The sequence below is a fragment of the Colobus angolensis genome, unplaced genomic scaffold, assembly GCF_000951035.1.
Source record: "Colobus angolensis palliatus isolate OR3802 unplaced genomic scaffold, Cang.pa_1.0 Scaffold16, whole genome shotgun sequence".
In the NCBI taxonomy this organism is placed as follows: Eukaryota; Metazoa; Chordata; class Mammalia; order Primates; family Cercopithecidae; genus Colobus; species Colobus angolensis.
The window spans coordinates 16,232,849-16,245,930 of NW_012114710.1; the positions used below are offsets into that span (position 1 = coordinate 16,232,849).

Here is a 13,082-nt window from a genome sequence, read left to right on the forward strand (position 1 = left end):
AGAGACCAAAGTAGGAAACAAAAACAGGAAAGTTGTGGAGTCCTGGAAGCCAGTGAAGAACATGTCCAGGGAGGAAGGAGTGGCGGGCCTCTCTGCCGAGTGCAGCGAGTAGGTCAGGGAAGATGAGTCTCATTGGTGCCCCTGACAAGAGCAGTCTCTGTGGAATGGTAGAGGCAGAAACGTGACTGAAATGGATTAGAAAGAGAATAGGAAGAGAAGAATGGTTTGGTTGACTTTTTAGACAACTCTTTAAAAGATTTTGCTATAAAAAAGTGAGACAGGCTGGGCGCAGTGACTCATGCCTGTAATCATAACACTTTGGGAGGCCGAGGTGGGTGGATCACTTGAAACCAGGTGTTTGAGACCAGCCTGGGCAATGTAGCAGAACCCCGTCTCTACAGAAAATACAAAAATTAACTGGTCATGGTGGTGTGCACCTGTAGTCCCAGCTACTTGGGAGGCTGCGGTGGGAGAATGGCTTGAGCCTGGGAGGTCAAGGCTGCAGTGAGCCAAGATCACGCTACTGTATCCCAACCTGGATGACAGAGTGAGACAATGTCCAAAAAAAAAAAAAAAAAAGAAGTGAGATAATGAGTAGGTAGAATTTCGGAGGACTGGGTTTGTTTTGTTTTTAGAATGAGAGAAACAACAGCACGTTTGTATGTGGCTGGGAATGATCCTACACTGGGAGAATTCCTGGCTCTGTACTCACATAGGTATGTGGGGACAGAGTCTAGTGTATAGGAAAGAGGGGATCACCTGAAGGCAGAACATGGAAAATCCATTTGACAGGGAAGAAAGAAAATAGATTAATGCAGAGGCTGAGGGTGGGGGTAAGAGTTCATACAAATTTCTTCTGATTCCTTCGGTTTTCTTAGCCAACTAGGAAGCAAGATCATCTGCTCAGAGTGAAGATAGGTGAGGAGGTGTTGGAAGTCTGGGGAGAAGAGGAGAAGCTGCAAAGTAGACTGTGAGTTGAGCAGAGACTGGGTGTATTGGGGAAGCATCAGATGATACGGAGCTGCTTTAAGGACTCACTAGAGGGTTGAGTTCACATATGATTGGCAGTTGACTACGGAGCTTAAGCTTAGTAAAGCAGTACAGGACACCAAGGAGCAGGGCAGATGTTGAAAGCATGAATGGGTCCCAATGGCGTTGAAGGAGCATTGGAACTGGGTTACAGAAGGAGTGAGCTTTGACCACGAGCACTGGTCTGAAAGGGGTTGCAAGGAGATTGGATGAGGTCATAGGATAGGTGAGTATAAATAGAGGCTGGCAGAGCTCCAAGAATAGAGATCTGGAAAAGGAACCAGCAGAGACCAAAGTAGGAAACAAAAACAGGAAAGTTGTGGAGTCCTGGAAGCCAGTGAAGAACATGTCCAGGGAGGAAGGAGTGGCGGGCCTCTAGAAAGGCCCGGGTGCAACCATGAGGGTGCTGAGGTCAGAGGCGGACATGGAGAGGGGACACAGAGCACAAGATCAGTGGGAGCAGGGGAAGTCAAGGAACTGAAAGGCGGGATTTAGGATACACATTTGTTGAGGTCACCAAAAATTAAGACAAGGGATGTGTTAGAGAATCAGTAAACCAAGAGCCAAAATCATTGAGAAATCAGGCAGGGGGCAAAACACAAAATGTGAGTCATTTTCTCCATTAGCTTTGAAGTTTCCAAATGACTTAAGGATCTTTCTGATAACGCCAGCAAACTGTAGAATATAAAATTCAGGCATTTGATAAAGAAACACCATGTTTTTAAGTATTAATCCTCCATGGATGACCAATCCTTCAGTGACAATTAGGAATTCAAACAGTAGTCTAAATAATTCTTTTGGCTTCTTTGTACCTACAGATCCAAATACAAAATTAGAGGAAATTTCTCTAAGGATAATACTACTAGATATCCCTGAACATCGTACATGTAATAGATTGCATAAGTGTTTGTTTCTCTTCCCATAATTTCTTCCTGGTTCTATAAAAATCATTTGAAAACATTTCTAGACAGATATGAGGAAACATGTGCAAAAGAAAGGTTAGACTGTTAACATCAAACTACTTTCCTTGGCTTGTGTTTGTTCTGACAGAGATTTAGCTCATTGTCATACAAGTCTCGGGAAGAAGACCCCACTCTCACGGAAGAAGAGGTAAGTTTTGTTTGTTTTTAAAAAGAGAAAACTCCTGTATTAAAGAATAGAGCTTCTCCCCTTGAATACATGCACTGTAATGTTACCTTTGGAAGAGCTGAAATATTCTCCTGTGCCTATGTTTGAGATCAAGACTTGGGATGTTGGTTTTATAATGGCTCAGAGAGACTGACGGGCAGACCAGACAAGAAGGATGACCGGACAAGCAGTCAGCTTAGGAAAAGAAACTGAGCAGGAAAGCAGGGTCAGGAAAAATAGAGAGGGTAGGGGAGAAGAGTAGAAGAAAAACATTCCAGCATGGGAGCAGTCAGCAGTCAGGAAGACCACATCAGAAGGAAATGAATCATGGGTTGGAAAATTCAGGAAATTAGAACAGGTGGATATAGGGAATTTGCTCCCTCCTGGGAGACAGAAAGAGGAGGTCTCCGTGTGGAAATTTGGATGCTGAGAGCTGATTAACTTCAGTAAGTACAGTTCCAGGCTGGAGCGAGGGTCAGACATAGCAGCCAACAAGAGCAGATCGCATATTCCCAAGCACCAGGGTGCAAAATTCACGGGTTAGATTTTCAATGAAAGATTAAAATTGTTAAAGCCAGTATTATATATATATATATATACACATATGAAATATATATATGTGTATACACACACACACATACACACACACACACATATATATATATAATGTCGAGCTATGCTCAGAGAGCTAAGCACCTTTTAATCTAACTGCATATAACTTCTATCTGGAATTCCTAACAGAGTAAATTGTGTACACGTACAAGAGCAAAGTACATATGCAGGTACATCACTTCTTATAGGACTCTGAGTAAAACATTAGAATATGGAGATAGACTCCGACATTGAATGTTTAAGGAGCAGAAGTACTTTCCCTAGGTGATATTGCCCACCCTCTTCCATGTTTCTACCTCCAGAATGGACCAGCTATCTGTCTATCTGGTTGCACAGACCAAAACCTAGGGGTCATCTTGATACTTCCTTTTCCTCGCTGTCCTCCAACACAGTCAATTGCCAAGACCCATCAGTTGCACCTCCAAACTCTTTTCTTTGTGTACCCACCTTCCTCAAGCCCACTGCGGCCACCCCTCCCTAGGCCAGAGCAGTCCCCTCCTGCTGGTCCCTGGCAGCTCCTTGGCCTCCCTCCACTCTGCTTTCTACTCTGCAGCCAAAGTGATCCCATTTGGGACAAGAAGATAAAATATATAGGAGTTCTGGAAATTACAGGCTATGTAAAATTGTAAATTGCTTCTTATCTTACAATTGAAACAGAACCTAGTTAAACTGATGAATTTTTAACATGACATAACTATGACTCACAGACATTCATTCTAGGACAAAGAGGAAAAATAAATATAAAAGGATTTTTTTGTATTTATGTAATTTAATGTTAAACAGTCCAGACTGAAGCTGAGATCTGAGCTTTAAGTTCTGTTATCCCAATTTAACAGAATGTTGTGGAAAGGATTGATTAGAAAAAGAAGAGAAATGGGGAAAGGGAAGACAGTAACTTATGAGAATATAGCAACAATTTACAGACTGAGGAATAACGATGAACGTTTTAAAGAGAAAAATTGAGAAGCCAAATAGCAAGGGGGCTAGAAGAGAAACCTGTATACAAAATAAAAATAATAGTTATAATAGTCATAGAAAACAGTAAAATGGAATATTAGAAGACTCAAGAAGCTTTTTATAAAAGTTGAAATGCACAGTGAGACCCTCCTCACACTAGGTTCATTCCCAGAGTCAATATTAAATTGCAAGTTAATGAATGAGGACAGAGGCCAAGAAGACCAAGTACTCTTACAAAGAGTGAGGGCCATTAATGGCAGGGACCATGGGGAAGAAAGCTGAGGAGAGAAGCAAACGGTGGTGAGGGGCCGACTCTCACTGTTCCAGTCTTAAGTCAGGGTACGTTTGTCCTCCTCGATGTTACCAGGTGATGAATAAACTGGTGTGCCTCTCCCCTCACCACTGTCATCCATTGTTTACCCTTTTATAATCTGCCCATATGTAATTTTTGGGTTAGACCACCATTTAGATAATAAATTCTGTGTTTGCACTTCAGTATAAACAGCAGTGAATTTTTTTATTCTCCCTAAATTCAAAGAAATTATAATTATTCTATTTTGAGAGCAGTTTTTTCATTAAAACCTCTAAGGTGAGAATGTTAATAATTTCATATTCATTAGGATAGTCAGATCAACATGGCAAGAGTTTTCCAAAGACTGTTTTTCTGAACTGTAAACCCTTGGGATTGTCAAGGCCTCACCAAACTGAACCAGCCACCAGCCTGTAATGATAAGTTCTCATGCAAATGACCAGTTAGCATGTGGCAGGCCTGTCTTAAGAAGCTTTTGAGGCCACCTGGAAACTTCACCCGCAGTATGTGAGAAAAGTGAAAGCAGGAAAATGTCCCTCAGCCCTTGGGAAGCCAGGCTTCTGTGAGGAAGCATGTTCATGTATTTCCTGGGTATTTGAATGAATCAAATCACTGTGATAAAAATAAACACAGGTAATGAAGGGTATTTTTACTTATTTCCAACCATGGTTTTTCACAATAAACTAATACTCCCCAAAAGTCTCCTAATCAGTACATTTAATCTTCACAATGAATGAAATCCCTGTTGATAGCGGAGGTGATACAGGATTTATTAGTGAGACTGTGAGGACTGTGAGGGTGTGCTTGGAGAGCCACTGGCTCTTCCCATAGGAAATAGTATCCCGTAAGTTGTTATTTCTGACTTGGCTGGATGCAAGCGAGAATGAGTTTTCCCACTGAATAAAACTAAACCTGGTCTGTCAATGTCTGTTTAACCAGTAATGCACAACTAAGTCAAAAAATAATGGACAGGAATACCCTTTCAGATACATGTGTACCACCAATGAGAATCCAGCAATGGGTGTTGGAGACCCCTGTGATGCACGAAGCATGGAGTAGTCTAATTCAGTGGTTCTCACACTTTACTGGCCATAAGAATCAGCACCGATTGCTGGGCCCCAGCCCTGAGGTTGTGATTTGGTGGTTCTGGTGTGAGGCCTGAGAACTTGCCTTTCTGACAAATTCCCAGATCCTGCTGCTGCTGGTTTACAGCCCACACTTTGAGAATCACTAGTCTACTATGTGTTTTCTGTCCTTTCTTGTAAAGCAGTGGAGCCCTTTTTCAGGCAAAATATCATTCTGATATAGAAATGAAATAAAACACAATGCTGTGGTCAGGTTTCCGGGAGCTTCGGGAGCTTTCCACCCCACCTCTCCTCAAATTCCTCCGCAGACCCAAGAGAACTGGGTTTTCATGGAATTAAGGGAATATGACTGATCTCGTTAACACAGTTGAAGATAATGTGTGTAATTATTCTCTAGTAATGTGCTCCATAATTATTACAGATAAGAAAGAACAAATCTTTAAGGAGCACACACACACAGAAGCCCAGGAGTGCTCAGTATGTAGCTTGTCACTAAAAAGAGGGAGGGGAAGTCACAGCTGGAAGTTTATTCAACTCCTCTTTTGTCTCCTAGATCTCTGCTATGTACTCATCAGTGAATAAACCTGGACAGTTAGTGAATAAATCAGGACAGTCGCTTACAGTGCCAGAGTCCACCTACACCTCCATTCAAGAGGACCCACAGAGGTCACCCTCCTCCTGTAATGATCTCTATGCTACTGTTAAAGACTTCGAAAAAACTCCAAACAGCACACTTCCACCAGCAGGGAGGCCCGGCGAGGAGCCAGAGCCTGATTATGAAGCGATACAGACTCTCAACAGAGAGGAAGAAAAGGCCACCCTGGGGACCAATGGCCACCGCGGTCTCGTCCCAAAGGAGAATGACTACGAGAGCATTAGTGACTTGCAGCAAGGCAGAGATATTACCAGGCTCTAGCAACCCAAAAGACAACCCTGGGTAGCCTGTGATCAGTATGTGGGGACGTTTCTTCCATGGAAGAGAAGAAATGACACAAACCTATACTTCATATGCTGCTTTAGTCAACTGAAGATGATTGGAGAGGTCCTGACTGTTCTCCCAGTTGTTCAGTTTCTGAGACAGAGAGGTACGGACTAGGCTGCACCTGAGCGTGCCCCTGCCTGCCACATGGACAGGCACATCTCCCTCCCGCACCCTCACCGCCCACAAAAGATCCCCTCTGTCAGTGGTCTCATCTCATTAGTGAGGAAAGCCAAGCTGTATGGAAAAACTGCACTCACCAAGGACCGCAACGCCCCCAGCCTGAAGTACTGCCATTCAGAAGGGCCAGGTTTTTCTTTCCCTCTTTCCTTTTCTCTGTCTGCTATTGACTTTAAGGCTTCTTCCCCCTTGAAATGTCCAGATTCCTGTGGTTCATTCCAAGGAAATTTTCACACAAAGCTTGGCCTTTGCTTTCAATGTAGGTGTTTTAGGATGGCGACAAACCATGGCTGCTGCTTTCTGCCCAGGTCGCCAGTCCTCCCCAGAGAGCTGCGCGTCGGCACCTGGGGATCTGGACCCTGCAGCTGAAGGGACTGGGGAGGGACGTCCCTGGAGTCTCTTCCATCTTTGTTCCTCCTTATTTTGGCCCTCTATATCAGCAGCCTCTCCCCAAAGTACTTGAAGTCAGTTTTAGATGCTTTATTTTATTTTTCTAGTCAAAAACGTGTTTCCCCCAGTGTTTGAAAACTCGTCCGAGCCTTTTCAGTATTTTCCATGAGTATTGTGGTACTTCTATACTTGTTTAAGCCCAGAACTCATTCCTTCAAAACAGAGAGCCTTAATCTTTATGTTGGGACACAGACCACATATTTGGATGGCAGCCATGCGTCCATCTCCAAAGGGCTGTGCACGTGAATGTGTATTTCCCACGGTCTCCACTGCCCACACCAACAGTGTGGCATCTCATAAGTTAACTGCTACCCTAAGGTAATCTAAGATTAAAATATAAACATTTATTTTTGTTATGTAAGTTTATAAGATGTTTTATGTTCAATGCCTAATTTCTCAAAAGTGCCAGAAAAAAATGTATATTAACTGTTTTGATTTTATGTACAATGATTTATACTCTCCTTTGGAAAAGATATCATAAAGCACATAAGCTAGATCATTACAAGGAGCTGTTATCTTTTTCCTAATCAAGTGTTTAGAACACTGATGGTTTTTAAAGACTCACCTTTTTAAATGGTACTTGGAGCTCCTGATCCAAATTACCTAGACCCCTAGAGAAATAAATGGAAAATACATAAATAATTAATCATTTTCATTGGTTTACAGTGGGCAATATTGCAATATTTGAAAGGGTAAAAATGGAAAGAAGAACAAAATATGATGAGAGGTGGCTGTGAATTACAAACCTCATAAAAGTGTCATAATTCAATTAAAGTTTAATTACATTTTTTCAGAAAACAGTGATGAATTCTGTAGTCCAGTGCTTGCCAATGCAAATTGCCTATTGGAATCTTCTTCCTATATTTTACAAACATCAGTGGCTGAAATAGCTCAGATTAAGAGCTCAGCCTGGTTTGATTTTAATCATCTCTTTAGATCTTATAAGGCCGGCATTAGGAAACTTGTTCACCTTTCATTTTCAAAGGAGCCTAGTTGAAGTACTATTATGAGTGTGAGCTATGGAAAGGCAGCTTTTCCTATACTGATAGAGAAAAAAAAATGAGGAAATTATTTCATCCCATTGTGACATCTGTGACTTTTTGGATTTAATAATCTTGCTGTTTTTCTTCTTTATGGGCAAAGAATGTAATTGGGAGGATGAAGTGTGTTAAAAATTGTAGAGACCAGCTCACTGGAACGTTTTTCCATCCCTGTATTCATGGTTTGACTTTGTGACTGCTCTACATTGCATTTCTGACATTGCGAAGTGAGCTATGTTCATGGTTGTGATTATTTTGCAGTCAGCCTGGTCTCTCCCATGAAGATGTCAGGTGCATAAACACAATCATCATTGATTAGAAGATATAGCAGAATACCCTTGGATTAGAGAGAAGTTTGTACCTTGCATTTTTCTGAATTCCAGTCTCTCATAAGCACTGCTTTGCCTGGTGATTTTCACTGCTCTGTGTTAATGACTTTGACTCAGCAGCCTCTCACATGATGGGGTTCTTTAGTACATGGTAACAGCCATGTCATCTTACACACCTAGCATGGTGCATGCTGTAGTGACATCCTTTATAGGCACCTTACAGCTCAAAACTTTTGTTTCATTTCATGCCTTACTTATCAAAAAGGCAGGGAAGTAGGTATGATCTCTAAATAAAAAATAAATAAAAAATAAAAAATAACCTTTTTATAGAAAGCTCATAAATAATCACGTAATTTTGCAATTTCGTTACCAAAATATCCCCCAGAAGTTTTCAAATATTAGTTCTGCAATGTGGCCATGAAATATGCACTGAAATACACCTTTTAATTTGAGAACCAGTGGTTAAAATAAGCTGTGATATAAAGTATTTTCAGTGTACTTTTAAAGGAAGTGTAAGGCCCTCCAGCATAAACGCTAAAAGAATAGACGGTAGCACAGGCCATGAGGGCTGGAGGAGAGAAGCAGAGTGAACCTTAGAAAGACAGCTCAGCTCTTTGGAGCACTGGATATTTTACTGAAGTATATTTACTGAGGCACCATCACTGTTTTGACTGTATAGTATAGTTTTTCATAAATTTCATCACATTTACTTTGTTCAGAATCTGGGCTTGAATCTTTGAGTTCAACCAAAGCCTATGGTGTCTTTTAAAAAGTTTCATCTTGAGCTAATGCTACAGTTTAAATAAAATATATGAAAGGTAGTTATCAAAAACACTTTGTCTATTTCAAATTCTATTTTGACATCCGTTTTTTACAGCCAATTATAGCAGGTTATGTGAAATTTAAAAATAAATTTTAGGACTTTTTTTATCTTGTAAGTAAGAATTATAAATCTGTCTCAGTTAAAAGTAGGATCTCTGTTTTTATTCAGATATTTTGAAAGTTTACAAGCATTTTGTATGCTACTTTTGGTATTTCTTAAGTATAGTCAGCAGGAAAGGATAACCTGCTTTATGCAAAATTTTTTTCATTTGCCAAATGTTTTTAGTGTGTCTACTTTCTGAAATAGTCTCAATATCCTCTCTGTATCCTAGGCGGATAACTACACAAGAGCAAAATGCTATATAGAAAAGAAAATATTTGAGGAAATCTTAAATTCTATAAGAAAGTAATTCTTGCAAGAATGTTAGCTACATTTTTTTTTTCCTGTCCTGAATAAATTACATCATTAGGTCTGTTGAAGCTTTTGAAGCTACCACTATTCTTTGTGGGAAAAAGGCTAATTACTGATTTATCTGCCCTCAAAATCCCAGAGTTAATTCTAATTGAGTACTAAATTAACAGTAAGTAGTTAACACAGAGAACTAAAATTTAACCACATTATGTCACTATATATATTTCTCATGATTTTTGTTAACTAGAGCATTTACTTAACCAGTAATAAACACACACACACACACACACACACACACATATACACATACATATACGTGTGTGTGTATATACTTCACTCTGACACAACTCTGGTGCTTAATTAGGATATGTTCTATTACGTATTTTGAATGTTTATCCTGCTAGTGTGATGAACTTTTGTTGGAAAAGCAGAATTAGAAGGAACAGTTTTTCAATCAGTTTCATTTGGTAATTACAGGAAAACCTTGAGTTGTCTAATTTAATTTTTCCAATTAATATATTTAGACTTTAAATTGCATCCATAATTCTCTTGGCTGAAAAACAGGATATTTTAAGACAGTTCTGTTATACATGTGACTTACTTCTGACTCAGCCTGAGAGGAGGAAATGTAAAGAGATAAAAGATTTGGCCTAAAGCAGCAAGCGACTAGTAACCTTGAGCCAGGATGAAGCCAAGACAACGTGACTCCCAAGTAGCAGGAGCAGAGGTCGGTCACCCGTGGCATTCTGTTTCATTCCCTTTTAAAATTATGAGGCTTTATAGGCAGTGTAAAACATCAGCAGGCAGCGATGTGATAGGATGTGCAAAAAAGCTGGTCTGATACTGTGGCTGTAATTAGAGAGCTTTAGTTCAATTAGGATTTTGTAAATGAGCAAATGACGTTTTCTTCCAGTGCTCCTTGTAATAGTTAATATGAGTCCATGCAATCTCGTGATGCCATTCTCCTGAAGGTGTTGATTTCTGGTACCCAGCCAGCTCAGCTTTGGCTGCTGGAAGCACAGTAGGTACTGATGGTTACTTCCTGGAAATCTTGACAGGCTTATTGTACTGTGTAATGGGGAAAAGTTGAAGTATAATGTTTGGTGTTAATAAGTGACTGATGTGAAAATAGAAACATGTGTCTATAATATCAAATATGGCTTTATTTGCAGTAAAATCTAAATTCCTTATTCTGCAGTAGTATTTTCTTGCCCTGTGTTGTATCTTTTCTTAAATACATTTTTCCTGACAGTAGCTTTAGGCAAGTTGAACACACTTAGACTGAAAGTGTTTAACTTAAAGAGATCAGTCCAGAAACCCTGATAAATTAGAATCTTGATCTGGAATTACCAAATTAAAATTTAAAATCATGGTCCAGAAGAGAACAAACATTCATGGCTTTTTTCTCCTACTGCTCATTTTTAGGTCTGTGTTTACATCCAGTCTCTTCTATTTGTGAAGTATGTCATTACTTTTTTCAAGTTCTTCTTTGACGTAACTGAAAAATAATATTCCAAATTCTTAATGTAACATGAAAAGTGAAATAGAATTTTTGTTTAAAAGACATTTTTAAAAAAGCATTCAATTCAGTAATGATTTCTCTTAATACAGGAAGTTTTTTTGGCTTGCCAGATAGATACTGTGGGTATTTTTTAAAATGTGCTGTCCTTGGGTTACCTCATATCACCTTGTATAATCTTGTATTACAAAGGTTGATAATCGTCATTTCTCAGATGTCTGTATGTTACACTGGCAGCAGTAAAATGTTTTAATGTTGTTCCCTTTTAAATAATTGTGTTGTGTTAACATGCCTCATATTTTCTGGGGAAACTTGAAATATATCTAAACAAAAAAGGTCTGTCATAAATAGGAATTGGCATTTCATTGTTAATATGTTTTTTCCTCATAAAAGTAGTTACACCGAAAGTGACATATTGTCTATTACACGGGCCCAATCAGTATTAAAGTACTCCCGTTACTCAAAAATATTAAAAGATAATTCATGACACTTAGTAGCATTTTCATTCATTGTTTCAAAAGGTCTTTGTAATGGTCAAATTGTCCACTTCACAAAAGAGTGAGAAAGTTGTTTTCAGTACTGGGAATTTTTAAACTTTAGTTTTAAGTCCAAAAGTATCTCTTATTAGCTTGAACATTTTGTGATTACTTTTCCCTCCTGGATCTAGTCCTTTTAAGGAGTAAGTCTAAAGAATGAGGCCATGAAGTCACTATTTCCTCCCACCTCGGTTTGTCTCCTGGTACGTAGCTTGTCTACCACTTTGCGTAGCAATATCCCTGGGTCTCTTCCCCACTCAGCCTTCTGTGTCTGCTATTGACAGGACGTGCCATTATGTCTTTCCGGTACCGATCACAGTGCTACCGTATCACAGACCCTGCCAGCCAGCATGGAACCGTGCCTCATCACAGCTCGGCCCAACTCACAGGCTGCCAAAGTGAGGCCACAGGTCCACCTAGGGCGGCAGATGCTGGTGCTATTTGTCATGACTTTTGCCAAAACATGTACACTGTTGCTCACTTCTTTCAGAAGAATGGTTGACACTAAGGGGCCATGGGAAAGAACTTTTAAAAAATTATGTGGTGGAATCAGACTCACAGAGGCAGAAATGTTAGCGCCATGCTCTAACCACAGAAGCTTAGTGTTCCCCGCAGTGCTCTGTATCTGGCCTGGGTCTCCTCAAGCGGCAGCCCCCACTGTCCAGCATGTGGAAGGTAGATTCTTATGACAACACCAGACCCATAGTTACCAGAAAACAAAAAGGAAGCTGAGTGTTGTGAAGTGGAAGAAATCCTTTTTATAAGAAGGAATCATTTTTAGGCCGGGTGCAGTGGCTCATGCCTGTAATCCCAGCACTCTGGGAGGCTGAGACAGGCAGATCACTTGAGGTCAGGAGTTTGAGACCTGCCTGGCCAACATGATGAAACCCTGTCACTACTAAAAATGTGAAAAAATTAGCCAGGCATGGTGGCATGTGCCTGTAGTCCCAGCTACTCGGGAGGCTGAGGCAGGAGAATCACTTGAACCTGGAAGGCAGAGGTTGCAGTGAGCTGAGATCGCAACACTGCACTCCAGCCTAGGTGACAGAGCGAGACTCCATCTCAAAAAGAAAGAAAGAAAGAAAACCTTTTTCAAGCAAATTGAGTGTAAAATGTTTTCGCCATGAAGCCATTGCACCCTCTCCCCCAGGAAACAGTGCCTAAGGATGATGTCAAGTTACAGCCAGTTTGCGCCGATCCCCCAGGTCCTAAGAAAACTGTGAGCGCTTCACGTGCAAAGGTAGAGCTACCAGATATGGAGAATAACTTGGCCATTTATAGCAAACTGCCTGACTTTGGGGTGAGAAACCAAGCACCTTCTAGGTCCTAGGATAGGTGAATTGGAGGTGCAGCTGCTAAAGTTGTCATTTTCTACATACTTCAGGAGCCAGGGTGTTTCATTTTGGTTTTGTAAAACTTTGCTGTAAGTCATCACAGTTAACTCTTTGAATGGATATTCTAGAGTGTATCTTTTTTTTCAAAATTAGCAGAACAGTTATCTCTGCTCATTCTCTTTATACATTTAGTTTTTTTAAAGTTCCCCTAGTATACCTGTTAGGCACTCTAAATAGGACACAATTAAGGCTAAAAGGAGGACCAGTCGCTCTCTAGAGCCTACGGTTCAGAACTGTCTTATTGTCATGTGCTGGTTTGGTTTGGTTTGGTTTGGTTTGGTTTGGTTTGGTTTGGTTTGG

General features: G+C 40.3%; 1 protein-coding gene across 1 annotated transcript in view; it reads left to right on the plus strand.

Moving 5' to 3' along the window:
• Positions 1 to 11,341, plus strand: part of PAG1 (phosphoprotein membrane anchor with glycosphingolipid microdomains 1) — a 138,237-nt gene extending 126,896 nt beyond the window's left edge. The window contains exons 8-9 of the mRNA XM_011937139.1: positions 2,080 to 2,139; positions 5,675 to 11,341. Of these exons, the coding sequence (XP_011792529.1) occupies positions 2,080 to 2,139; positions 5,675 to 6,037 (423 nt within the window). The 3' untranslated portion in view covers positions 6,038 to 11,341. The remainder of the gene's footprint in view (positions 1 to 2,079; positions 2,140 to 5,674) is intronic.
• The last annotated feature ends 1,741 nt before the right edge of the window (positions 11,342 to 13,082 follow it).